Source organism: Sceloporus occidentalis, unplaced genomic scaffold (assembly GCF_023333645.1).
Source record: "Sceloporus occidentalis isolate IW3139 unplaced genomic scaffold, rSceOcc1.0.p SCAF_8, whole genome shotgun sequence".
NCBI lineage: Eukaryota > Metazoa > Chordata > Lepidosauria > Squamata > Phrynosomatidae > Sceloporus > Sceloporus occidentalis.
This window is the reverse complement of record NW_028316988.1, coordinates 26,837,968-26,863,742: the sequence shown is the minus strand read 5'-3', so window position 1 is coordinate 26,863,742 and position 25,775 is coordinate 26,837,968. Positions and strand designations below refer to the sequence as shown.

Genomic DNA, 25,775 nt, shown 5'->3' with positions numbered 1-25,775 from the left:
GATGCCAGCCATGAAAGCCTTTGACTTGACATTGACATGCAGTTTGTCATCTTTATGATGATTACACAGCAGTTACACACAATATAAAATCTACATACAACACAGTATACATCTATACAAACTAAATAAGACTGTAACCCACCATTGTTTATCATCAACAGATGTCAGGGATGATGGGAGTTGTAGCTCTTCACCTCTGGCTCGAACTCACCACCTTGTTACGCACCGGCGCTGACCAGTTTTGGCCAGTGGATAAAGCTTTGCTCTAAAGCAGCAGAGTTACAGAGAATAGGCTGAAGACCCTGACAAACTCTCCAAGCCTTCTCACTCTTGCTTCCACAGAAGTCTTCCCACTTCTTCAGGATCCAGCTGGCTCTTGTATCTTTACCCAAGACACCAGACAACTCAGTAGTCTTATATAAAAGATCTACTTTATTCTACTATATACAGCTCCAAAACTATCCAACACAACTCCAATAATACTCCTCACTACTATCCACTACTACCCACAAAATACATTGGGATTCATAGTCATTATTATAGTCCTTGGATCATACCACCCACTCTTGTCAGTATCCACCCAGTGGGCGTGTACATCCACTCTCATTGGTCCTCTTGTTTCAACCCACAATTAATGATTTCATCATCTCAGCCTTGACCACTTAACAATTCTCAGGTGTGTTCAATTATCCACTTTGCATTTCTGTCCTTGGCATTTAGGACTTTTTAATTCCATTACCTTCTACACCTGTGTGGCTCTTAATTGCTTCTGCTGAGTCACCCTGACTCTCACATACATGTTTTATTTCATTCACTGTATATCCCATGTTGCATTTTCCTTAACAAAAGATGCATCCCTTCAGATATATTTTGAGCATCCCTCCAGATGTTGAGCCTATGGGTAGCTTGGATGGAGCCCTCCAGATGTTGAGCCTATGGGTAACTCGGATGGAGCCCTCCAGATGTTGAGCCTATGGGTAACTCGGATGGAGCCCTCCAGATGTTGAGCCTATGGGTAGCTCTGATGGAGCCCTCTAGATGTTGAGCCTATGGGTAGCTTGGATGGAGCCCTCCAGATGTTGAGCCTATGGGTAACTCTGATGGAGCCCTCTAGATGTTGAGCCCTCCAGATGTTGACCCTATGGGCAGCTTGGATGGAGCCTTCCATATGTTGAGCCTATGAGTAGCTTGGACGGAGCTATCCAGATGTTGAGCCCATGGGTAGCTTGGATGGAGCCATCCAGATGTTGAGCCTATGGGTAGCTTGGATGGAGCCCTCCAAATGTTGAGCCTATGGGTAGCTTGGATGGAACTATCCAGATGTTGAGCCTATGAGTAGCTTGGATGGAGCCCTCCAGATGTTGAGCCTACCTTGTGCATAGGTCAGAGGAGCTCTCCACTTATGGGTAGCTGTCCATTTTTAAATTGTATTGTGTAATATTTTTCGATTGTATGTTTTTAATATGGTTAATTGTTTAATTTTATTTTAACGTTAAAAAATGGTGTGTTTTTAATTGTAATATTTAAATATTTAAATACGTAAGCCACCTTGATTCCCAGTCTTGAGTAGAAGCCAGAATATAAATGATGGTGATGACTGAATATTTTTGAATATTCATTCCATCCCTACTGTGTCTACACTGTCACGATTTAGCTTCTGCCTGCTATAATTTACCACCATTCAAAAGTAGAATATGAAGTGAAACCTGGAATTTCTCCATTCTAATTCATTCCCCCGTCGTTCCTGGACAAGTTGGTCCCAAACTCATCCGTTCTTTCCTCCTCCTTTTGCCCCGTCCTCCTTTTTTTCCCCCTAGATCAAACTCAAAGAGATCTTTGAAACCCCCACGGAGATCACTCTCATCCTTGAGCTGGTGACAGGTGGCGAATTGTTTGACAGGTAATCTGTGAGAAACCTTTGTTTAACTGGCAGGTTCTTAATAAAAGGTGACTAATTGAGCAAAAGAGGGGAGGAAATGAATGTGAGTATGGAAATCGGTGTCAGCAATGCCAGAGGGGAACAGGGGTGTCTCAGAAGCCTCATTTTTCTCGTATTTTCTATCCTCAGATCTCAATGCTGAGACCTTTACACCAACAAGATCTATGTATTGGGGGACAAGTGTTTTCAGCAGAGCAGTCAAAATGATTTCCAGCAATATTACTGTACTACATTTCCCCCCTATAGATCTTGGGTATTTTGCAGTCACCGTTTGCAGTTATCGTGTGCCTTCACAGTCGTTTCCAATTCATGGTGCTCCTAAGGCAAACCTATCACAGGGGTTTCTTGGCACGTTTCTTCAGAGTGGGGGATTGCCATAGCCATCCACCGAGGCTGAGACAGTGTGACTTAGGTCACCCAGTGGGTTTACCCTATCATGGGTTTTCTTGTCAAGTTTTGTTCAGAGGAGGTTTCCCATTACCTTCCCCTGAGGCTGAGAGCCTCAGATATGGATGACTCTGGGAGACAAGGGTTCAAAGCCCAGCCATGACAATCCAGTTGGGGACCTTGGGTAAATCACAGCCTCAGAGGAAGGCAATGGCAAACCTCCTCTGAAAATACCTTGCCAAGAAGAGGACCTTATGAAAGAGGCTGTGTCAGGTAGTGATGTGTTAAATTAAGACTCCAGGAGATCAGGGTTCAAATCCCTGCTCGGCCATACAAACCATTGGGTGACAGTAGGTATGCCATACCCTTTCTCAGCCTCAAAAGAAGGCAAAGGTGACAAACTCCCTTGCCCAGAAAATCCTGCAATGGGGTATCATAAATCAGTGTTGACTTGAAGACATGTAACATGGAACCCACCGTGATGCTGAGGTTTGAGTGTTGGACTAGGAGACAAGGGTTCAAATCCATGCTCAGCCATGCAAACCCACTGGGTGGCTTTGGGCAAGTCATACTCTCAGCCTCAGGGGAAGGCAATGGTGGCAAACCCCTCTGAGGAAATCTTACCAAGAAAACCCCACAAGAGGTACACTTTGCCAAGAAAACCCTAGGAGAGGGTCACCATTAGTCAGAGTCATTATCATCATCAAATGTAGTAGTGTGGTATGAGAATAATAATGACTAATAGTCATCATCATGATTATATTTCCCCACAGGATTGTTGAGAGGGGCTTCTACAGCGAAAGAGATGCAGCCCACGTGGTGAAACAAATCCTAGAAGCTGTGTCTGTAAGTTGCCTCTTTCCCTTCCAAATTTTCCAGTTCTACATTTAACCCAAAATCTCCTCCACTTCATCTGCACCAGTTCTGGCGTTCCATTCAAATCTCTGAAACTGATTTTATTGCAAAAGCCCTGAGATCCTGGGCTGTAGGTCGGAGTCAGTATATCTTATTCAGTCAATCAACCAACCAATAACCAATAAATTCCAGCTCCTTCCGGATGTAAAAAGTTAGATCAGCCTCCCTTGTAGAAGATGGACTAGAAGGAATCCTTAGCAACTTTTCAACATTTACAGAGCTGGGATGGGTATCTAACACATTGGAAGCCAGGGACAGAATTTAGAAGGACCTTGATAAACTAGAATATTGGGCTGACGTTCAACAGAGACAAATAGAAAATTCTACCTTTAGGCCACAAAAACCAAATGCAAAGGTAAAGGATGGGCAATACTTGGCTTAGCAGTAGTACATGTGAAAAGGATTTGGCATTATTGTTGATCATGAATTGACATGAGCCAGCTGTGTGATGCTGCAGCAAAGAAGTTGAATGCTGTTTTAGCTGGCATTACTAGAACCATAGTTCCCAAGACAAGGGAAGTAATAATCTCACTATATTCAGTGCTAAGAAGGCCACCACTGGGATGCTGTGTTCAGTTCTGAGCACTTAATTTTAAGGAGCATAGAGAGCAGCTGGAGTGAGTTCAGAGAAAGGCAACAGGAATTAAAAGTATTGAGAACAAAACATATGAGCACAGGTTGAAGGACCTGGTGAAGAGAAGATGGAGGGCTGACATGATTGCCCTCTTAAATATTGATCAGAATGGAGGCTGTGGTCAAGAAACAAATAAGAAAAGAAGGACAGCAATGAAAGACCTAGACATGATCCTAAAGAGTAAAGAGATACAACTGAACATTAAAGTTAGAATCATCCAAGCCATTGTATTCCCCATCACCATGTTCATCCGCAGTGAGAGCTGGACAGTGAGTGAAACAAATAAGAAAATCAATGCATTTGAGATGTGTTGCTGGAGAAGAGGGCTGAGGGTACCATGGACAGTGAAAAAGACAAACAAATGGGTCCTGGAACAGATCAAGCCTGAAATTTCCCTGGAAGCCAAGATGTTCAAACTGAGGCTGTCGTACTTTGGCCACATCACGAGAAGGCATGAGTCATTAGAAAACACAATGCTAGGGAAGGTGGAGGAAAGTAGAAAGAGAGGAAGACCACACGCTAGAAAATGGATAGACTCAACCAAGGAGGCCACAGTCCTGAATCTACAAGGCTTAAGCAGAGCAGTGGATGACAGGGGATCTTGGAGATGTCGCATCCACAGGGTGAAATCCATGAGTCGAGGTCTACTCCAGGGCAGTTAACAACATATAGAATCATAGAGCTGGAAGAGACCCCAAGGGCTATCCAGTCCAACTCCATTCTACCATGCAGGAACTCACAATCAAAGCACCCCCAAAAGATGGCCATCCAGCCTCTGTTTAAAAACCTCCAAAGAAGGAGACTCCACCACTCTCTGAGGCAGCGTGTCCTACTGTTGAACGGCTCTTATTGTCAGGAAGTTCCTCCTAATGTTGAAGTGGAATCTCTTCCCCTGTAGTATCAAGGATTGTCTTTTTTTTTAAATCTTAAGGGCAGTCACAGAGAGATTTCTTCTCTGCTCCCCAAAGGGTTGGACCAGGTCTAATGGTTTTGACATTACAGAAGGGTAGATTGAGATTGACCATGAGAAGGGATATCTTGACAGCAGGAGCGGTTGGGCAGTGGAGCCAGTGACCAAGAGAGGTGGTGAAGTCTTCTTCTCTGGAGGTCTTCCAAAGGAGACTGGACAGCTACTGCCTTGGGTTGCTGTAAGTGGAGTCAGAGGGTTGGACACATTGACCTCTGTGGCCTCTTCCAACTCTATGATTCTAAGACACATTCTCCTAGAAATGGCATTGTGCTCTCCGATTCTGTGCCGATTCTCAGCGTTCCTGTTAGCATAGAGCTGCGCGCCCTCCTTCTCCCTTCCCTGTCTGAATGTATGGATGCAAAGTTGTTGTGTTTTTTCTTCCCCTCACATATTAACTGTCAGTATCCTTTAAAGCTCCCCATCTCCAATCTCTAAAACCGGCAAGCTGTGAAATTAAGATTGGCACGGGCATCTCCCTCGACTGGTAATACAATTTGCGAGGCATCTGTTGTTTGTTTGGGGCGAGAGGAGCCAGTGAAAGCAGCTGCCTGGGGACGCTGGGCCATTCAGAAAGATGGACGGGGAGAGAGATTTTGTTCTCCTTTGTTCTTTGGGTGCGGAGCAGGGCAAACTGGTCCCACAAGGGTTAACCGTCAGCATCCCACTGTTGTGGCTCCTGGTGATAATTGGCCTAACCACTGACCAATCAACCTCCAGCACCAAGGGTCAGCTGACCTTGAAAGAGATCAGCTGACCATACTATTATTATTATTATTATTATTATTATTATTAAGATTTGTTTATAAAGCACTGTGGGTTTACACTGTAGGTTTACACAGCACTGTACATACGATCAATTAAAATCAATTCAAATTATTATTATTATTTAAGCCACCTTGAGTCCCTATATCAGGAGAAAGATGAGATACAAATAAAATAATAAGCTACAGCAATGAGCAGTGTCTAAAAATCAAAGTTTGCTTTTGGAAATTTAATTTGTTTTACCATTTTCAAGCCACGGATGGTTGAATCTGCGGACAAAGAATCCGCGGATAAGGAGGTCCGACTGTAGTGTTCAATGGGATATTTTTACACTTTAGGGTATTGTCTAGTAGCTTCATAGCTGCCTTCCCAAGTCCTAGCCTTCTTCTGATTCCTTGGCTGCAGTCTTGTTTGGAGTAAGGACTGAGCCACAGGATAGGAAATCTTTTGACTGTTTCAATGTCTTCACCATCTGCTTTAAAGTTGAGTAAATCACGATGCCAGGCGTGGTGTCTGAATTCAGAAAAGGGGAGCCAAGATTCAGAGTGGGCAAACTTGAGCGTTTTCCTTTCTTCCATGTTTAAATTTTGTCAGCCCCAGTCCCAAGTGTCCTGTAACAGTATTTCCATTCATCCCTAAATATGCTAAGCATGCATCATTGTGTCACTATGAGGCTGTGCTATTTGTTATGTTTGGGTATCATCAATCAATAGGCAGGTTGGTTGATGCCCGGACTAGTCAGGTTGCCAACCTGTATGCAGTTGTATCGATAAATAGTTGTGGCCTTTCTTTTCTTCCAATAATCCTCGTCGGTTGTGGTGTTTTTGCAGAGCGGTACTCACCCCTGGATACGCAAAAGGGGCCCTGGTTCACGTTGTGTGTCTACTTTGGAAGGGCTCTGAATTCTCTCCAGGGTTGATCTCTGGTACTGTGGCTTGTTTGCATTGCTTTGGGTGAAATTTCTGAAATCATTGACCTAGCAAGAGTTCTTACTCTATGGCTCAGTGCCATTTCAAATGGTTTTTGACTCAGCTGTGTTGCAAAGCCTTTCCAAAACCACGTAACTGCTCCTGAGGCATTGCTTTTCTTCCATCAGCTGAAAATGGAATCAAAAGAATGGCTCCACGCTGCACTGAGTGCAGCATTAGGTCCTTCTCCCCTGCAGCCAAGATCCTGGTTTAACATTAATTTTGTTCTGCTGAGGCTCCCAGCAACTTTAATTACAAGCTTCCTGCTTCCAACACAACTTTTGTGTCATCACAGCGTTAGAGATATAACTGGGGCTGCATCCAAACTGCAGAAATCATTCATTTTGATGCCGCTTTAACTGCCAAGACTCCAAGCTATGGACTCCTGGGATGTGTAGCTGGTTGTAGCACCAAAGCTCTCTGACAGAGAAGGCTAAATAGCTCACAAAAAAAACCAAATCCCAGAGTTTCATAGCACTGAGCCATGACAGCTAAAGTGATGTCAAACTGGATTGTTCCTGTTCTGTTGTTGGATGCAGCCAACAACCAAAACAACAACAATATTTATTTCTTACCTGTTTTGAATCAAGATTGGGGAGGGAAAGATTAAAATACAGAAACGTATTTCTCCTCCGTTGGTCAGTTCCTGCTTCTTCCACAGGTTGTTCCTTTCGTTAGCATTTTCAATCACAAAATAAGGCTCTTCTACATTTTAAATAAGAAAACAAATGAGGTGAAATCAAATATTAAATCCAAATGAATGGGGATAATCCAATTATGGTGTAATTTGATAATGATAGCTCATTATCGAAGCAAGTACAGGTAAGAATAGAAGGTGGAAACTATTAACAAAAGGTGCAGTATCACTTTGCCAGTTTACACTGAGACAAACTGGAGTGAAAACAGCATTTTGGGTGTTGTAAGAAGAGGTGCTCTCAGTTAAAATCTGGAAAAGGCTGGAAAAGATCATGGATCTGGAATGAATGCATTTGAAGGTTGTTCGCTGTGGCAAATTTTCACATGCTTTTTCTTTCTCTGTTTCTTGCAGTACTTGCATGCAAATGGCGTGGTCCACCGCGATCTCAAACCAGAGAATCTTCTCTATGCAGATCTCTCCCCAGATGCCCCTCTCAAAATAGGTATGATGGGACAACGTTTTTGACAAATTGCACTAAGACCGAGCTTTAGGTCTCACTACCCCACTATCACCCAGGAATGCATTAGTGCCCCCCAAGAACTTCAGAGGGCTGCATAACCATCTTGATGTGTCTCCCATATTTGTGTGAGAAAACATTTGGGAGGGGGGTGTTACTAGAAAACCTTGGGACCCCCAGAGGTAGGCTTGTGCACCACATCTGGCTTACTTTCCCCATCACCACCATATTACTATATGACTTCAAGTTTATGGTGACCCATAACCTAATCCAACAGTTTCCTTGGCAAATTCTCATCCGAGGAGATCCTCTAACAGTACATCTCCACTGTAGAAAATAATGCAGTTTGAGCTGCCATTGCTATCTTCATAAAACCCAGTGGGTGACCTTGGGCAAGTCACACTCTCTCAGCTTCAGAGGATGGCCATGGCAAACCCCCTCTGAAGAAACTTGCCAAGAAAACCCCCTTAGGGTCACCATAAGTCAGAAATGACTTGAAGGCACACAACAACCACAGCAGCAACAACAAAACCCCTTAAACTATAGAGAACCCCACCCCAAGAGGGGTAACACCCAAATAATATCATAACCTACCACTATATCCCCCATGCCCCCAATGTCTCTGTTTTCCTCTAAGAGCCAATGTGGGGTAGCAGTTTGAGTGTTGGACTATGTCTCTGGAGATCAAGGTTTGATTCTCAGATCAGCCATGGACCTTGGGCAAGTCACGCTCTCTCAGCCTCAGGGGACAGCAATGGCAAACCTCCTCTGAAGAAATCTTGCCAAGAATACCCCATGATCAGTTAGCCTTAGGGTCGCCATAAGTCAGAAATGACTTGAGGGCACACAACAGGGACAACAGCAATCCTTTCAAAAGGATGTCACATTTTGTTGCCTTTTTGAAAGAAACCGTAGAAGAAAATAGAAGTATTTGGGTTTGTGTGGAGTGGGGAAAGTCCTCAGCAGAGAGGTGGAGAGGAATTATCCTCTGGCCCTCATGCAGTTACCACCCTCCATAAGATGGAAGAGAGGCAACTTAAAGACACACAAGTACTTATGCACCATTTCTCTTTGTTTCTTTCCAGGTGATTTTGGATTATCGAAAATTGTGGATGAGCAGGATACAATGAAGACCGTATGTGGCACCCCGGGATATTGCGGTAAGGGATAGCGGGTGAAAGAAAACAAAGAAAACCAAAGTCCGCAAGCATGACCCATGTCTCCACACACAGAGAGAATATAGATGAGAAGAATGCTAGCAACCGAGGAAAATGCATGCCTCCCCAATCCATTTCCAGCATTCACATCTTTTTCCAAGATGCCAAGCTAATGCAAAAATGTATTTAACAAAGTCACTGAAAAATGTATTTAACATAGTCACAGTTAACCCTTTCTATATGACCAGACAGCTGCTAATGTTTGGCTCAACACTAACAAGTAATCTATAACCCATCTGCCTCGTGGCAGAGGCCCAACTCACTAGACCACTTATTGCACCATTTGTTGTTGTGTGCCTTCAGGTCATTTGCAACTTATGGCAACCCTAAGGCAACCTATGATGGGGTTTTCTTGGCAAGATTTGTTCAGAGGAGGTATGCCATTGCCTTCCCCTGAGGCTGAGAAAGTTGGACTTGCCCGGTTTACCCAGTGGGTTTCATGGCCATGCTGGGATTCAAACCCTAGTCTCCAGTCATAGACCAGCACTCAAACCACTACGCCATGCTGGCTCTAGACCACATACGGCACTATCTATCACCAGTAAAAATTGCCTTATGGCCATTATGGGTGTCCAGTTTGGGTACCAAACAAAATTTGGGGAGGTTTAGAATTGTGGCAGACAAAGATCTTATTCAATCCAGTTTTTAATGATAACTTGGTGGCAGGGAGCTATTTATGAGGAAGATGCACTGTATTTTTAACTTCATTATTACATTATGATTTTATACCTTTTAAATGTAGTGATTGTTTAATCGTGTTTTATACTTTTTATTATCACTTTTTAAAGCTAATCTTGTTTTCACTCATTGTAAGCCACTTTGAGGGTCTTCTACCAAAGGGAAAGTGGCCTATAAATTCAATCAATCAAATACAGAACCAAGGCCTTGCAATGAAATGCAAGCTTGGGCCACATCCTTCCTCTGTACTGGAAATCAAGGCTCTGTCACTTTTCTGAATCTTCCTCTCTTTTCAGCTTCAACATTCCCTTAGGAATAAATGGCAAATTAGCAATATGCCACCTCCTCTTTCACTTTTCTCCTCCTTCCCCAGATTGCTAAATCATTTCTTCACACTTGCTTCTCCCAGGTATGGCAGGAGGCAGGTGTGAATGGGCCGAGGATAATGGCCAGTCATCCAAAAATGTTGTGAGGATGAGAGTGCTGTGTTCAAAGTAGCCCTTGGCAGAGAAGAGGGTGAGAGAAGGCAGGTGGTGTGGAAAGATGCCAGCCATCTCAGCTCTTGCACTGATTTTATTCTCCTCTTTCTTCTTTGAATGCCTTTAGCCCCTGAAATTCTCCACGGCTCGCCTTATGGTCCTGAGGTGGATATGTGGTCTGTAGGCGTCATAACATATATCTTGTAAGTAATATTAAAGCGCTTTGACATACAGGCAGAGCCTCCAACTTGCCTGCTTCCCCCTCTCTCTCTTTCTCTCTCCCTCCTTCAGACATTTGTCTGCCAACAGCCAAGGTGGGAATCATCTACCCTGCCTTTTGCTGGATTCACTTTTGTTGTGTGTCTTCAAATCGTTTCCGACTTACAGCAACCCTAAGGCAAACCTATCATGGGCTTTCTTGGCAAGTTTCTTCAGCGGGGCTTTGCCATTGCCATCCTCTGAGGCTGAGAGTGTTTGCTTGCCCAAGGTCACCCAGTGGGTTTATATGGCTGAGCCAGGATTCGAACCCTGGTTTCCAGAGTCATAGTCCAACACTCAAACAACATGCTGGCTGTTACTAGATTCACTATCAGCATCCTTTTAAAATTTAAGTCAGTGTAGGGCTCCTTGTTTCTGCCTTTATTCCCCAACAAGGGGAGGACAGAACCATTGTTGCTCACTGAATAGCACTGACACAGGACAACGGGGGCTGTCCCTAATGGCAGTGTGGCCATGTGCATGCGCCGCCATTGGGGACAACTTGAACTGGCCGTCCACCGATGCTTGGATCCTCAGATGGGAACTCCGCAAGCACTGAGGACTGGCTGTGTTATGAGCCTTCCAGCCAACTCTGACTTGTAATGGCCCTATCCTAGGGTCTTGTCAGAGAAGGTTTACTATTGCCTTCCTCTGAGGCTGGGAGAGTGCGGCTTTCCAAGTGTCATCCAGTGTGCTTCCATGGCTGAAGGGAGATTTGAACTCAGGTCTCCCTGAGTCCTAGTCTAACATTCAAACCACTGCACCATGATGGCTTTCCTTTCTGTCCTTCCTCCCTTTCTTTTCTTCCTCTCTTTTTCCCATTCATTTCTGTCTGTCTTCTTCTTTTCCTTCCTGTCTCTTTTCTTTTTTCTGTTTTTTCTGCCTGACTTCCTTTCTGTTTTCTTTTCTCTGCCTTTCCTGTCCTTTCCATCTACATTTTCTTCCTTCTATAGTTATATATAACTATACATCTATAGTTCATGCGGCTACAGAGGAAGAAAGTGTGTGTGTGTTGCCTATTCCTTCTCCCCCGCAGTGGATATCTGTTTCTTGGCACAGGTATTTGCATGTTGAAATACCTGCATTGTGCACTATTTTGCCTTCAGTACAAATACACATAACGGTTGCCAACAGACTGGAACGTTCAATATTCATCTCCGTCCACAAAAAAGGAGACACAAAAGACTGTAGCAACTATAGGACCATAGCATTAATCTCCCACACAAGGAAAATTATGTTTAAAATTCTGCAACTAGACTCCATTCATATATGAAGAGAGAAATCCCAGAGGTCCAAGTTGGGGTCAGGAAAGGAAGATGCACTAGGGACCATATAGCAAATATACAATGGCTAATGGCGCATACCAAGGAATCCCAAAAGCAAATCAGCATGTGCTTTATAAACTATAGCAAACCTTTTAACTGCACAGATCACAAAAAGCTATAGAACACTCTCAAAGACATGGGCGTCCCAATACATTTGATAGCCCTGGTAAGAAATCTGTACCTAGGACAAGACTGTCAGAACAGAATATGGAGAAACAGAATGGTTCCCAATTGGCAAAGGGGTCAGGCAAGGCTGCATTAGATCACTCTACTTGTTCTACTTGTATGCATGAACTATCATAAGAAGATCAAGTTTAAATAGAAGCAGGAGGAGTAAAGATAGGAGGAAGAAACGTCAACAATTTAAGCTATGCAGATGACACCATACTACTGGCAGAAAACAACATGGACTTGGAACAATTGCAAAGAAAGGTCAAGGAAAAAAGTGCAAAGGCAGGATTGCTGAACAGCTCTTTATAATAAATAAAGTATATAAATTCCAAAAAGCAAACCTTGATGTTGCCATTTTAAATAAGGTACACCATTTTGCTAAGCCATTGCATATAATGGGACTTGAGCATCCATAGATTTTGGTATCCACAGGGGTTCCTGGAACCAAACCCCAGCGGATACCAAAGGACCACTGTACTGCTGTTGGCTTGTGGCAGGGATTTTAAAGCAAGCTCTAACCTCCTTTTTCCTCCCTGTTTTTACTGTATAAAAATGAACCTAAACGACACAGATGGCAGTCATGACCATTGGTTTGTATTTATGATTGGGCAGATTCCATCTTCTCCTCCCTATCTCCATTCATGTCTAAACTAATGGAGCCCCAAGGCTTTTTGGTAAATATTTCTGGAGCAGATTTTATTGTGGATAGGCTTTTTTTTCTCTTCTGGCTGAACAGACATCCATAAGGAGGGCAGCGAAGTGGCAGATGGTGTGTGAATCTGTTTCCGTGTGGGTTTAATCTGTGTCGCAGGGTCAGAGAAGAACGATGGCTTTGCAAACATATTGTAGACTGCAGGTTTTGTGAGATATTTTGCCTTCTCTGTCAGAGAAGACAGGAAAAGAAAAGAAGACAGAAACGAAATATATATAATTATTAGTAGTATTAATATATCATCATCATCTCTGTCAGAGAGCTCTGTTGCCCTAGCAAACTACAAATCCCAGGATCCTATAGCTCTGAGCCATGACAGTTAAAGCAGTGCCAAAGTGCATTATTTCTGCAGAGCAGATGTGGCAATAGGCATTACTTCCTTAACAAAACATGGGAACAACTCCAGGCATGGGGACTGCAAAAATAATCCAGTTTGATACCACTTTAACTTCCATGGCTCCTTGCTATGGAATTCTGGACATGGTAGCAGCAGTTAAAGCGGTATAAAACCAGATTATTCCTGTAGTGCGGGTGCAGCCCAAGGTTCTATGATTCATCTGAGAAGAGGTATCTCTGCACAATGGGAGAGAGAATGAGCAATATACCTTTCTTTAGTCTGATGCAGAAACACAATGGGGAGATTTTTCAAGTATTTCCGACACATGGGAGTGTTTTGTTCACATGAAGCACTATTGCTCCTGTTGGGGATTTGTGATTTTTAAAAGCATTGTGCTTTTATTCTCCCCAGGCTATGTGGCTTTGAGCCTTTCTTTGACCCAAGAGGGGACCAGTACATGTACAGCAGGATCCTCAATTGTGACTACGAGTTTGTCTCTCCGTGGTGGGATGAGGTGTCTCTCAACGCCAAGGATCTGGTGAGTTACAGCCAGGGCTGAATACAGAACTGTTTGGAGCTAGAACTGGCTGGAATTCCAGGCTTTTCCCAGAAAATGAAAATGGACATTCGACACGGATAGAAGATGACTTTCAGATGCACCAAGAGGTCCACATAGCAGAGGAAAGCATCACAGCCCTGTAGTTAATGGGCTCCAGTGTAACTCCATGGCAAATGGTAGAATTGAGTCCTTAGAATCATAGAGTTGGAAGAAATGCACAGATATAGGATGGGGGACACCTGGCTTAAGGAGACTTCTACATGTGAAAGGGGTCTAGGAGTCCAAGTAGACCACAAGTTGAACATGAGTCAACAGTGCGATGCGGCAGCTAACAAGGCCAATGCAATTTTAGGCTGCATCAATAGAAGTATAGTGTCTAGATCAAGAGAAGTAATAATACCACTCTATTCTGCTCTGGTCAGGCCCCACCTGGAATACTGTGTCCAGTTCTGGGCACCACAATTCAAAAAGGACATTGAGAAACTGGAGCCATGTGTCCAAAAGAGGGCAACTGAAATGGTGAAGGGTCTGGAAACCATGAAGCCCTATGAGGAACAACTTAGGAAGCTGGGGATGTTTAGCCTGGAGAAGAGAAGGTTAAGAGGTGATATGATAGCCCCGTTTAAATACTTGAAGGGATGTCATCTTGATGAGGGAGCAAGTTTGTTTTCTGCTGCTCCAGAGACTAGGACCCAGAGCAATGGATGCAAGCTCCAGGAAAAGCGATTCCAGCTCAACATTAGGAGGAACTTCCTGACAGTGAGGGCTGTTCGACAGTGGAACACATTCCTTCCTCTTCTCCCTCGTTGGAGGTTTTAAACAGAGGCTTGATGGCCATCTGTTGGGGATGCTTTAATTGAGACTTCCTGCATGGCAGAATGGGGTTGGACTGGATGTCTCTTCCAACTCTACGATTCTATGATTCTGTGATTCAAAGGCCACCAAGTTCAACCCCCTGCCATGCAGGAATACACTATCCAAGCCCTCCCTGTGACTGATGGCCATCCAGCCTCCCTTTAAAAATGTCTTGGGTCCAACTATCTTGCCTCCATCCATATAATCCGCCCCATGAATTCAGGTCCTATGGGAGGAATCTTACAGCCTTTAAAAACGAGTTTGCCTACGACCGCTCAGAGCACCTTTTCGTCTATTGCTCCCAGATTATGGAACGGCCCGCCGGATGAGATCCATCATATTACTTACTACTCTAAACAGCTTTAAGAAAGCTGTGAAGACGGATTTCTTCCGGCAGGCCTTTCCTGAGTAAATCCTCAGCCACCAAAATAGGGGTTCCAACTTGGATCCGATCTCGCTACGGCCACTGTCCTTTGTCATTTATAACAGTTACTTTTAAGGATGTTTTAATTCTAATATTGTTTAATTGTGTTTTAAGGGAGGTGGGAATGGATGGTTTGGGGAATGTATAATTTTAATTTAATAATTTTAATGCGTTTTGTAGAGGGGTGGAATATATCATCATCATCATTATCATTATTATTATTATTATTATTATTATTATTATTACCTCCAAAGAAGGAGACTCCACTACTTTAGGCAACTGATTCTCCCGAGTCTATGCTAGAGACAGCATTCCAGATTGCAGTCCCTGGCAAGATGGACTCCAAAGGGCTATGTAATACAAAAGCAAACAAAGGAGACTGAACTGCACACGCATGATGACCCATCTCCCATCATAACAGCTATAAGAACATGGAATCATGTCATGGCATGAGAAGGAATATAAACCATTGAGTCCAGCCTCATACTCAATGCAGGAACCGCAGCTAGAGCAAGTAGTTCCCAATCCTCTTTCGGAAGACATCCGGTGAAGAGACCCCAGCATCTCTCTAGTTCATTAGCTCCATTGCCCAGCCGCTCTTGCCATCAAGATGCTCCATCTCACAGTCAGTTGAAATCTGCCATCCCTCCATATTTGCGGCTTTGATATTTGCAGATTTGATTATTCACGGATTTGATTAATACGTTCCCTCTAGGAAGATCTCGGTCCTCCAGTGCAACTCTATGGTCAACTTTAAACTAGAAGTTGCACCGAAAGACCTAGAGATTCCTAGAGAGGACACTCCATTAGGTCTTTGTAGCTCCTCCAGTGCAATTCTATGGTCAGTGTCTGTAGGACGTTGACCACAGAGTTGCGCTGGAGGACCTAGGGATTCCTAGAGAGGACACTCTACTAGGCATTTGTAGCTCCTCCAGTGCAATTCTATGGTCAATGTCTGGCAGATGTTGACCACAGAGTTGTGCTGGAGGACCTAGAGGTTCCTAGAGAGGCATCCTCTCAGTTAAAGACATGGTGTTTTTGTTATTTGCGGTTTTTCCATATTCATGGGGGTCTTGTGCCCCTAACCCTAGCGAATTTGGATGGACAAGTCTAAAACCATTCGATCTGGTCCTACCTTCTGGGGCAGCAGAGAACAGGCCTGCCCCCTCTTTCTCTGTGATGGCCTTTGAAATATTTCACTATTTCAATAAATGTTTAAAGAATGCACTCTTGTCACGCCTCAGTCTTCTCCTCGCTAAACTGAAGATGCCCAGCTCTTTCAACAGTTCTTAATGTTTTGTTCTCCATATCTCTTATTGCTCTTCTCTGAACCAGCTATAACTTGTCTATATCCTTCTTTTAAAATGAGGTGTCCAGAATCGAATGCAGGACTCCGGAGGAGCCATGACCAGTGCAGAATATAGCAGGATTATTAGTTCTCTTTACTTGGAAACTGCTTCTATTAATGTCTGCTGGAATAGCGTTCACATTATTTGATGCAGCGTCATGTTACTTTTTTGAGGGACAGTGATCCCAGAGTCTTCAAGCAGAGTTCTCTGTTGATGGCCTTTATATTCTTTTCATATTTGCCTCACTTAGAATCATAGAGTTGGAAGAGAACACAAGAGCCATTCAGTCCAACCCCATGTGGGATTCTCTCTGAGAGTCCAGATGTTATGGGAGCAAAAGCAAAAATAGATCAGAGGCCACATGTGTCCCATGGCTTGATATGTTGTGGGTTGGGGCCACGCTTAGCCGACAGGGCTCCATTTTGGTATCCACAGGGGCCCATGGGTCAAAGGCTCATGTGGTTTTCTGTTCTGCTATAAACAGAGCCTGGATGGCTATCTGTTGGGGGTGCTTTGATTGTGTATTCCTGTATGGCATGGCCCTTGGGGTCTCTTCCAACCCTAGGATTCTATGCTTCTATGCATTTCATGTTTTGGGAGAGAGATGTAGTTCTTGCTGACCCTCATATGGTCCATAGCTTGATGGGCAGTGTGTGGCCAATGGCTTGAAGCCCTGTATGTGGCTCATGGCTCTTAGTGAGCCACATATGGCCAGTGGTCCAGTGGGCTGTGTCCTGTGTTGCCCTTGGATTCTATGCTTCTATGCATTTCATGTTTTGGGAGAGAGATGTAGTTCTTGCTGACCCTCATATGGTCCATAGCTTGATGGGCAGTGTGTGGCCAATGGCTTGAAGCCCTGTATGTGGCTCATGGCTCTTAGTGGGCCACATGTGGCCAGTGGTCCAGTGGGCTGTGTCCTGTGTTGCCCTTGGATTCTATGCTTCTATGCATTTCATGTTTTGGGAGAGAGATGTAGTTCTTGCTGACCCTCATATGGTCCATAGCTTGATGGGCAGTGTGTGGCCAATGGCTTGAAGCCCTGTATGTGGCTCATGGCTCTTAGTGGGCCACATGTGGCCAGTGGTCCAGTGGGCTGTGTCCTGTGTTGCCCTTGGATTCTATGCTTCTATGCATTTCATGTTTTGGGAGAGAGATGTAGTTCTTGCTGACCCTCATATGGTCCATAGCTTGATGGGCAGTGTGTGGCCAATGGCTTGAAGCCCTGTATGTGGCTCATGGCTCTTAGCGGGCCAGTGGTCCAGTGGGCTGTGTCCTGTGTTGCCCTTGGATTCTATGCTTCTATGCATTTCATGTTTTGAGGGAGATATGTAGTTCTTGCTAACCCTCATATTGTCCCTAGCTGTGTCCTGTGTTGCCATTGGAAAGCTAGCCAAACTCCCAGCTCAAAACCTCAGCATCTATGCTTCTAAGGCTCTGATTCTGAGGGGAAATGTTTCCTTTGCCTCTCTCCTTTCCACAAAATCATCCATTACTCAAGATGATTTTGCCACTATCTTCGGCTGTTCTCTTTAGGAAATCCATTTCTGTTAGGGCCAGGGAAAACATTGATGTTGGTAATTTTAGGCATTAAAATTACCGTCACATCCATTCTCTTCAGTTTTTTTGTTATACATCTCCATTTCACGTGCCCTTTGCCTCTCTTTCCTCCTATTTTTGTTAACTTTCTCTCATATTCCTTTCCCAGTAATTCTTTCCAGTCATTCTTTTTCTGTTAATTCTCTCTTATGCTGTAGTTGTCTTCAAGTCAAGCTCCTTCTCTTTCTTTATTTTCCATACTTCCCCACTATCTTGTGGTTTCATGGCGGTGTCTAAACTACCCATTATTTTCTTCACTTACAACTTCCTCTTGTATTGGCCTCTACAAACTAAGTTTTACTTTCATGGGAGTCATACTAACAGTATTTCCCTACGTTTATCCAAAACTTTTACCTCAGGAAATACTTTATTTTGAGATCCAAGTCACTGCTTTTCCTATATTTCAAGTGATTTCTTTATTAGAGAAGTGATTCCCTACTTTGCCTCAGACTTTTACCTCAGGATCACTTTATAGCTTTGGTGATTTCTTACTGTACCTCTATTTTTTACCTCAGAAATCACCTTATTTATTATTACAGCCTGACAGTATTCCTTTTCCACATTAAGGAGGGAGTGTCACCATCTATCTCTTTTCAGTAAATAAAGTATATTATTCCACTCACAATGTTATCTTATTTCAGTTCCCTTTTATACCACCAACTTTTACTTCAGGGACTGTTACAATAAGCACTGCAAACTGCAGTCCTGTCAGCTTTCAAGCAAACCCCTATTTTACCATAATAGAGCTATACTGGGACCTGAAGTGCAAAACATTTGGAGGACCAAAGTTTGGGAACCAATGTTTGCAACTCTTAATTGAATCTCTGAATATCTTCGCTGACTCAGTGGAATCTAAATGGGGAGAATGGTAGCACATAAATAAAGTTTAAAAAATAAATATACTCTAATTTCATCAGCAGGGTTTAGGGACTTTTGACAAATCTCTGCAATTTCCGGAGGGTCCCGAAGAAGAGAACCACCTCCATGGCCCACCAAAGTCGCCCACCTCTGCATTAAACCTATTTCTGACTCAACCATAAGTGGCTGTGTTTTGCAGATTTCTTTAGGGCCAAGGAGACCCAGGAGCATGATTGAAAAGGAAATACAGTGCGCCCGCGCATACGCTCAAAGCTGTGCAGGAGTGTGTGGGGCGCAAGGGGTGGCGCATCCCATTCACATGAATGGGGCACACTCCTGTGGCGTGAGCCTCGCGTGTTGCTGCTGCGCTGCCACAGGCACAAGCCCCATTCATTTGAATGGGCCTTGAGCATCCACGTTTTATCTCTTACATGGGGGGGGGGGGGGGGTCCGGAACGGATCCCCCACATAAGAGAAGGGCAGACTGTAGTTTATTTATCTGCAGCCATCTCCAGAGGAAAAGCTTTCAAATTTTGGAGCCCTGATTTACAAGTGACCCAGTGTTTTATAGTGCTTTGAACAAAGAAAACTACAAAGTGCATCCATTGGTTATACATAAGACGATGATGATGATGATGATGATGATGATGATGATGATGATGATGATGATGATGATATGATTTACTGTATATATTCATGTAAAAGTCTAGAAATTTAGGTCGAAAAACTGACCCAAAAAACCTGAGTCGACTTATCCATGGATCAATGTACGCAGAGTATCTTAACTCTTATTTAAAAGAAGGATCCATTCCCTGGTGAAAAGCAAGAGTATCATCTGTCCTGGAAGCATTTATCCTCTGTATTCTCTCATCCATCTAGTCTTAAAACTAAGCACCCAGAGTTATGTCTGCTGGAATTTTGTGAGCTCTTTGACATTGTTTTACTTTGCTACATCCTTTAGATCCTTTGCTATATGATCCTAAATTTTACCCTCGACTTACCCACGGGACATAATTTTGGCCCCAAAACTCACCCTCTACTTTTTTATTTATATAGCGCTGTAGATTTACACAGCGCTGTACATACACACGATAAAATCGATAAAAATGAAACCTGCCGGTGGCGTACATTCTACAAAATACATATAAAACAATAGATAATAATACAAGATAGAATTAGATAAAAAAATAAGCAGGCAACAAATTAAAGACATCAAATATAAAATATCAAGTCAAAATGAATGATTCAGGAATGAAGTTAAACATATACACCCCTTTGCACTCTTTGGATGCCAAATGTACATTTCTCCATCCCTTGTGGATCAAACTGTTATCTCTACGTTTTCTTTTTACTGTCTCCAACTGTCCCTGCATTATAGCCTCTTATTTGGGGTAACAACTTGAATCAGGAGCCATTTCGGGGTTTTTACATTCCATAGCAGAGGATTTGACCTGATCTAATATCTGTCATCCGGGCAACCCTTGTCTTCAGTATATTTCAGCACTATAATTCTCTGCTCCTGAGCACAGTAAACATTTCAATTTGGATCTGTCCTCTTCAGCTGAGCATCAATCCATGTGCATGAACCAAGGCGGCTCACTCACAGTGACGTTGTTCTCTTGCTTTTCCTTGCAGGTGCAGAAGCTGATCGTCTTGGATCCCCAGAAAAGGCTCACGGTGCAGCAGGCGCTGGAGCACCCATGGGTCACAGGCAAAGCGGCTAAGTTCGCTCACATGGATAGCACCCAGAAGAAACTGCAAGAGTTTAACGCCAGGAGGAAGCTGAAGGTAGACAGAAATGGGCTTAGGGTGGGCAGAGGTAAAGGAAGAACAAACTTTAAAGGGAATATCAAAAGTGCTGATCTCTGCCCCAATAGGTCCAGCACCTTGGCTAGAACCTTTAAAATTTGGACTATATCCCTAAGTGGATTCACCTCTCCAGTTCACACAGGCACTACTTGCCACCATTCCTAAGCTAGACATGTATATTTTATTTCTTTGTTTGCTGGCAAGTTTAATTTTTTTAAAAAATTGGAGGAAAAAAGTAATGGCTAGCTAATAATGGCTCTATGGTTAATTTCAATCAGAGGTGATCCATTCAATTGATGGGGTTTTGCTATGTATTGCCTTACCATCAGCAACTGATTCATTGAGTCTGTGCTACTAGGGACTAATCATTGTTATTATTACTGATTTTATTTATTAAAATATTTCTTTCCAGATTTGTACCTGAGGAGCTCAAAGGTTGCATATATTAAAGCTAATTAAGAGCAATAACGATACTTCTAAAAGTCTAAAAATATTTGAATGGTAAGAGCTGTTTGACAATGGAAGAGAGTGGTGGACTGCTTTAGAATCATAGAGATGGAAGGAGCCCCAAGGGCCATCCAGTCCAACCTCATTCTGCCATGCAGGAACTTTCAATCAAAGCATCCCTGACAGATGGCATCCAGCCTCTGCTTAAAGACCTCCAAGGAAGGAGACTCCACTATAATCTCTGAGGAAGGAGTGTGTTCCACTGTCAAACTACTCTTACTGTCAGGAAGTTCTTCCTAATGTTGAGCTGGAATCTCTTTTCCTGTAGCTTGCATCAATTGTTCCATGTTCTAGTCTCTGGAGCAGCAGAAAACAAGCTTGCTCCCTCCTCAATATGACATTCCTTCAAATATTTAAATAGGGCTCTCATGTCACCTCTTAACCTTCTCTTCTCCAGGTTAAACATACCCAGCTCCCTAAGTCTTTCCTCATAGGGCATAGTTTCCAGGCCCTTCACCATTTTAGTTGCCCTCCTTTGGACACATGGCTCCAGTTTCTCAATGTCCTTTTTGAATTGTGTGGCCCAAAACTGGACACAATATTCCAGGTGGGGCCTGACCAAAGCAGAATATAGTGGCATTATTATTTCCCTTGATCTAGACACTATACTTTTATTGATGCAACCTAAAATTGCATTGGCCTTTTTAGCTGTTGCATCGCACTGTTGACTCATGTTCAACTTATGGTCTACTTGGACTCCTAGATCCCTTTCACACATAGTTTCATTCAGCCAGGCATCCCCCATCCTATATCTGTGCATTTCGTTTTTCCACCCTAAGTGCAGTACCTTACATTTTTCCGTGTTGAATTTCATTTTGTTAGCTTTGGCCCAGCTTTCAAGTCTATTCAGGTCATTTTGAATTTTGATCCTGTCCTCTGGAGTATTAGCTATTGCTCCTAATTTGGTGTCATCTGCAAATTTGATAAGTATGCCCCCAATTCTGTCATCCAAGTCATTGATAAAGATGTTGAATAGCACTGGGCCCAGAATAGAGCCCTGTGGGACCCCACTGGTCACTTCTCTCCAGGATGAAAAGGTGCCATTGTCGAGCACCCTTTGAGTTTGGCTGGTCAACCAATGATTGTGTCTTCATGCCTATCAGAATGGGGTTGGACGGGATTGGCCCTTGGGGTCTTTTCCAACTCTGTGATTCTACGATTCTAACGAACCATGTCTTCTCATGTCTTTCGCAGGCCGCCATGAAAGCTGTGGTTGCCTCTGGGCGCCTGGGCAACCACGGCCACCATGATGGCTCAAAAAACGGCCGCCACCAGGATGCTGCTAAAGAACCAGGCCTGCCTCTGGGTGCAGAAAGCACTCCCCTTTACCAGGGGGAACTCTCCAGGTCCAGCATGCAAAATGCGGATGGCGTGACATCAACTCCTCCAGCTACGGTGGAGAAAGAAGATGGTTTCCAAAGTGATTGTCAAGTTGTGGTCAATGGCTCCAGCTGCAACAGTTAACCCTTCCAGACTCAGGCGCTTGATCTAAGCCACAGTTCATGGGGTGAAGTCTCCCCATCATGAAGATGATGTTGAGGATTACCTGCCAGGTTGAGAGAGCATTCAGACAGAGGAGAAACCGCTACTGAAAGCTTCTGAACATGAAGAAGACTTCTGACAGTTGTTTCTAGCTTTCCATACAAAAATTCCTTTTCATCAGACTTCTGTCCCATTCTGCAGATTTCCCCCAAACATTTTGGCATCTCGTTTCCAGCTACATATTTTCAAAATTCAACCCACCTCCAAAATTTAACCCAGCTCGTGCTCTAAACACTTCACAATCAATTTTCAAGCAACATATTTTTAAAATTCAGCCCATCTCATGATGGGATTTACAGTACTTAGAGCAGGTTGTCCATCGTCTTCATCTCACATTGTGTGTGAGCATGGCTTATCCAAGATCACTCAGTCCGTTTTCCATGGCTAGATGGAGATTTGCAACAAATGCTCCCGATGTCCAGTCCAACAATCACACCACTACACCATGCTGTCTCCTCTGGGCGTTGTAGTCCAAATAATTTACTCTGCTCTTATATGATTAGTCCACCTAGCTCAATACTGTCTGCTCAGACTGGCAGAGATTCCCCAAGATTTCAAGCAGAGAAGGTCCATTTCCCAACATCTTCCCATCTTTTTATTTTAAAAAACCCTGGAAATGCTAGAAAATGAACCTGAGACCTTCTCTGTTTGTAAAATACTTCCATGAAAGATCCAGCAAGATCCTAGTTCTCATGATTCCAATTAAAGGGCTGATTTAAATAGGAAGCTGTATCATACTAGACCGGACTAGTGGCCCATTACATCCAGGGTTGACTGGCAGCAGACCTTCAGGATCTTGGGCAGAGAAGAGTCTTCTTCCATCCCCTTTCTCCCTCCTCCTTTTAACTGGAAACACCAGGGATTAAAGCAGTAATCTTCTGCAGAACTATGTGTTCCCAACTTAACGTAGCCTTAACTTTGATACTCGTATTTCCCTAGGTGTAAGGTGCTATTTTACTAAATTAATCATATTCAAACTATTTTCAGACACAAACAACCCAGAAGGAATAAATGAATTAAATAACAAAAGGCTGCTGGGAGTTCCAACACTTTCCCCGCAAAAAAAGAGACGAAGAGGGGGTTGCCTGCTGCTTCTCTGAGTGATTCCCTGTTCAGGCCATGCTTATTCTCCCTCCAAGGGCTGGTGATTCACTGCATCTCTCAACTTGGCATGCTACTCATTAATCGTTCTGTTCCCTTCAGTACAGGGACCTATCTGCCCTGAAAAGAGCTTTCTTGTGGTCTGTACAGACTCTGCTTGCCTCCTGCCAAGTCTGCTAAGTCTGTTCCATATCTGTCTGGTGGATCCATGGATCTTTCTGCAGCACAGAGGTGTTGCAGTCCCAAAAAAGTCACTTTTTTCGCAGCTGTTCACAATACGCATGTACAGGATTCTGGGAGATGTAGTCCACAAAAAGTAAAGTAAACCTGAAACAAAGGCCTGTTACAGACTACCAAAATAAAGCTGCTTCGGGTCTCTTTGGAGGTATGCTGTTTAAATGATGCATGCATCCTAAGAATCCGGAAGCTGCACCAAAGCTGCCCTCCAGTGCTTAGGAATGGAGTGTGGCTTTGGCACGACCTCCGGACTCTTAGGACCCATGCATCATTTAAATAGCATACCTCCAAAGAGATTCTCCTCCCCTCCCCACGGCATTGATGTTCAGCTATGTTGTTAGACCAAAAAGACATGTTGTCAGGCACGCCACATTATATTGTTAACCATTTTATGGAAATAGAAGTCAAGAAGGGAAGGAAATGTTGTGGAATGGGAAGTCAAGACAATTTTAAGACTGAGGAGGCGCACCGAAGGAAACTGGCAAAACTGTGGACTAAAACTAGACCTGAGAGACCAGTGGACTGCTACCAATGCAAGAGAATCCATTTGGTGCAGAAGCTAGTCCTAAATTGTGACTGGGACTCTACACAACTCCACAATATTCACTGCAGGACCTGGGGCCAAGACCTAGCTTGGTCTTCTAGCCTACCCCACAAGATTGTCATGAAGGTAAAACAGAAGAGCACCGAGCACACCACGGATGAGTTAGGATCAATGAGTTAGATCTACTCACGGGATACTTAAATCTCATTACAAGTTCAACCAAAAGTTATTAAAGGAGGTACCTTTTTGGTAACGTTTGTATCCTATTGAGACCATAATATCAAAAGGGCTTGTGAATAGGATGATGTTTTTTCACATTAACCAATGCAAAAAAATATTTAGAGAAATGCAATTTTTTTAAAACAAGAAAAACCTGTCAAAGTTGCATGAGATATACGTGACGAAGTTGACTTGATGAAAGTGCATTCGCACTAGGTTTGTTTCCTGATTTTTAGTAGTAGATGTATATGGGGGGGGGGTGTTTTTCACTGTGCAATCCTATGTGTTCTTACTCAACTATGAGTTTTCACTGTGTTTGGTCACTTCCAGGAAGATATCCCTTGAATAGCAGCCTAACACGCAAGCTAATACATATTTACTTGTGTTCACCTTACCTTACTCCTAGGTAGATGTGTATAGGATTCCACTGTAAATATGCTTTGTGTATATGCTTATGCACCTTTCCTTAGTGGTGTAAGAGGGGTGCTACAGTACACTTGTTTTCTGCACCTGGGGATGGTCAAAAGTCTTGAAGCAAAGTATAACAGGCGAGGACAGTCCCAATTAATCCTCATTTTTAAAGCTTAATTTACAATCTTCTGGTTTCGTCTTCCCCTTCCCACTTTCCTCTTTCGTCCTCAGCTTGCTTCCATTGCTGCAGACTGAGTCCGGAATGCAAAAGCGGTTTGCAGCTTTGGATAAAACTAATCTAAAACAGAATGCAAAAGGCATTTGCATTCAATTCAGCAGCAGAGAGAAGGAAATAAAACCTTGCCCTTCCCAGTCACCTCAGGCAAAAGCAAACTGCTGCAGCCTCTCCTTGCTTGTGGCTTCTTCCACATTCACAGCTCTTGCCATGTAGACTCCGATGCTGCTTGGCACACATGTCCAGGGTTTTTAAACTGAAACGTTGGAAAGCATGTGAGCGTATTTGGCCCTTGTTGGGTTTATTTAGAGGGCCCCCACCCCTCAAGGATTTTTAAAGCTGCTTTCTTTCCTACTTCTGCAAACTTTGATAACCTGCTTTTTGTATCTGCATTTCTGGAAACCTCCAGGCTGTTGATATACCTTTCCGTCCTACGAATGTGGTGATCTTTGGCTGCAGGAGCATCGGCATTCACACCTGAACATCAGAAATAGAGGGAAAGATCACACATTGATGGAGGAGAAAGAAATCGCACTAACCTGTACATAAAAACACATAGTGGTAGATGTTTCTTCTTGACCTCTTGGTTCTTAAAAACGTAGTCTAGCCGTGCATTACCCCAC

General features: G+C 43.5%; 1 protein-coding gene across 2 annotated transcripts in view; it reads left to right on the top strand.

Moving 5' to 3' along the window:
- Window positions 1-24,447, top strand: part of LOC149308403 (calcium/calmodulin-dependent protein kinase type IV-like) — a 47,204-nt gene extending 22,757 nt beyond the window's left edge. For both annotated transcript variants that reach the window (XM_089535732.1, XM_089535733.1), the window contains exons 4-11: window positions 1,818-1,900; window positions 3,100-3,172; window positions 7,624-7,714; window positions 8,815-8,889; window positions 10,231-10,306; window positions 13,318-13,444; window positions 20,183-20,335; window positions 22,058-24,447. In XM_089535732.1, coding sequence (XP_089391858.1) covers window positions 1,818-1,900; window positions 3,100-3,172; window positions 7,624-7,714; window positions 8,815-8,889; window positions 10,231-10,306; window positions 13,318-13,444; window positions 20,183-20,335; window positions 22,058-22,327 — 948 coding nt within the window. In that variant the 3' untranslated portion in view covers window positions 22,328-24,447. The remainder of the gene's footprint in view (window positions 1-1,817; window positions 1,901-3,099; window positions 3,173-7,623; window positions 7,715-8,814; window positions 8,890-10,230; window positions 10,307-13,317; window positions 13,445-20,182; window positions 20,336-22,057) is intronic.
- Window positions 24,448-25,775: the final 1,328 nt, after the last annotated feature.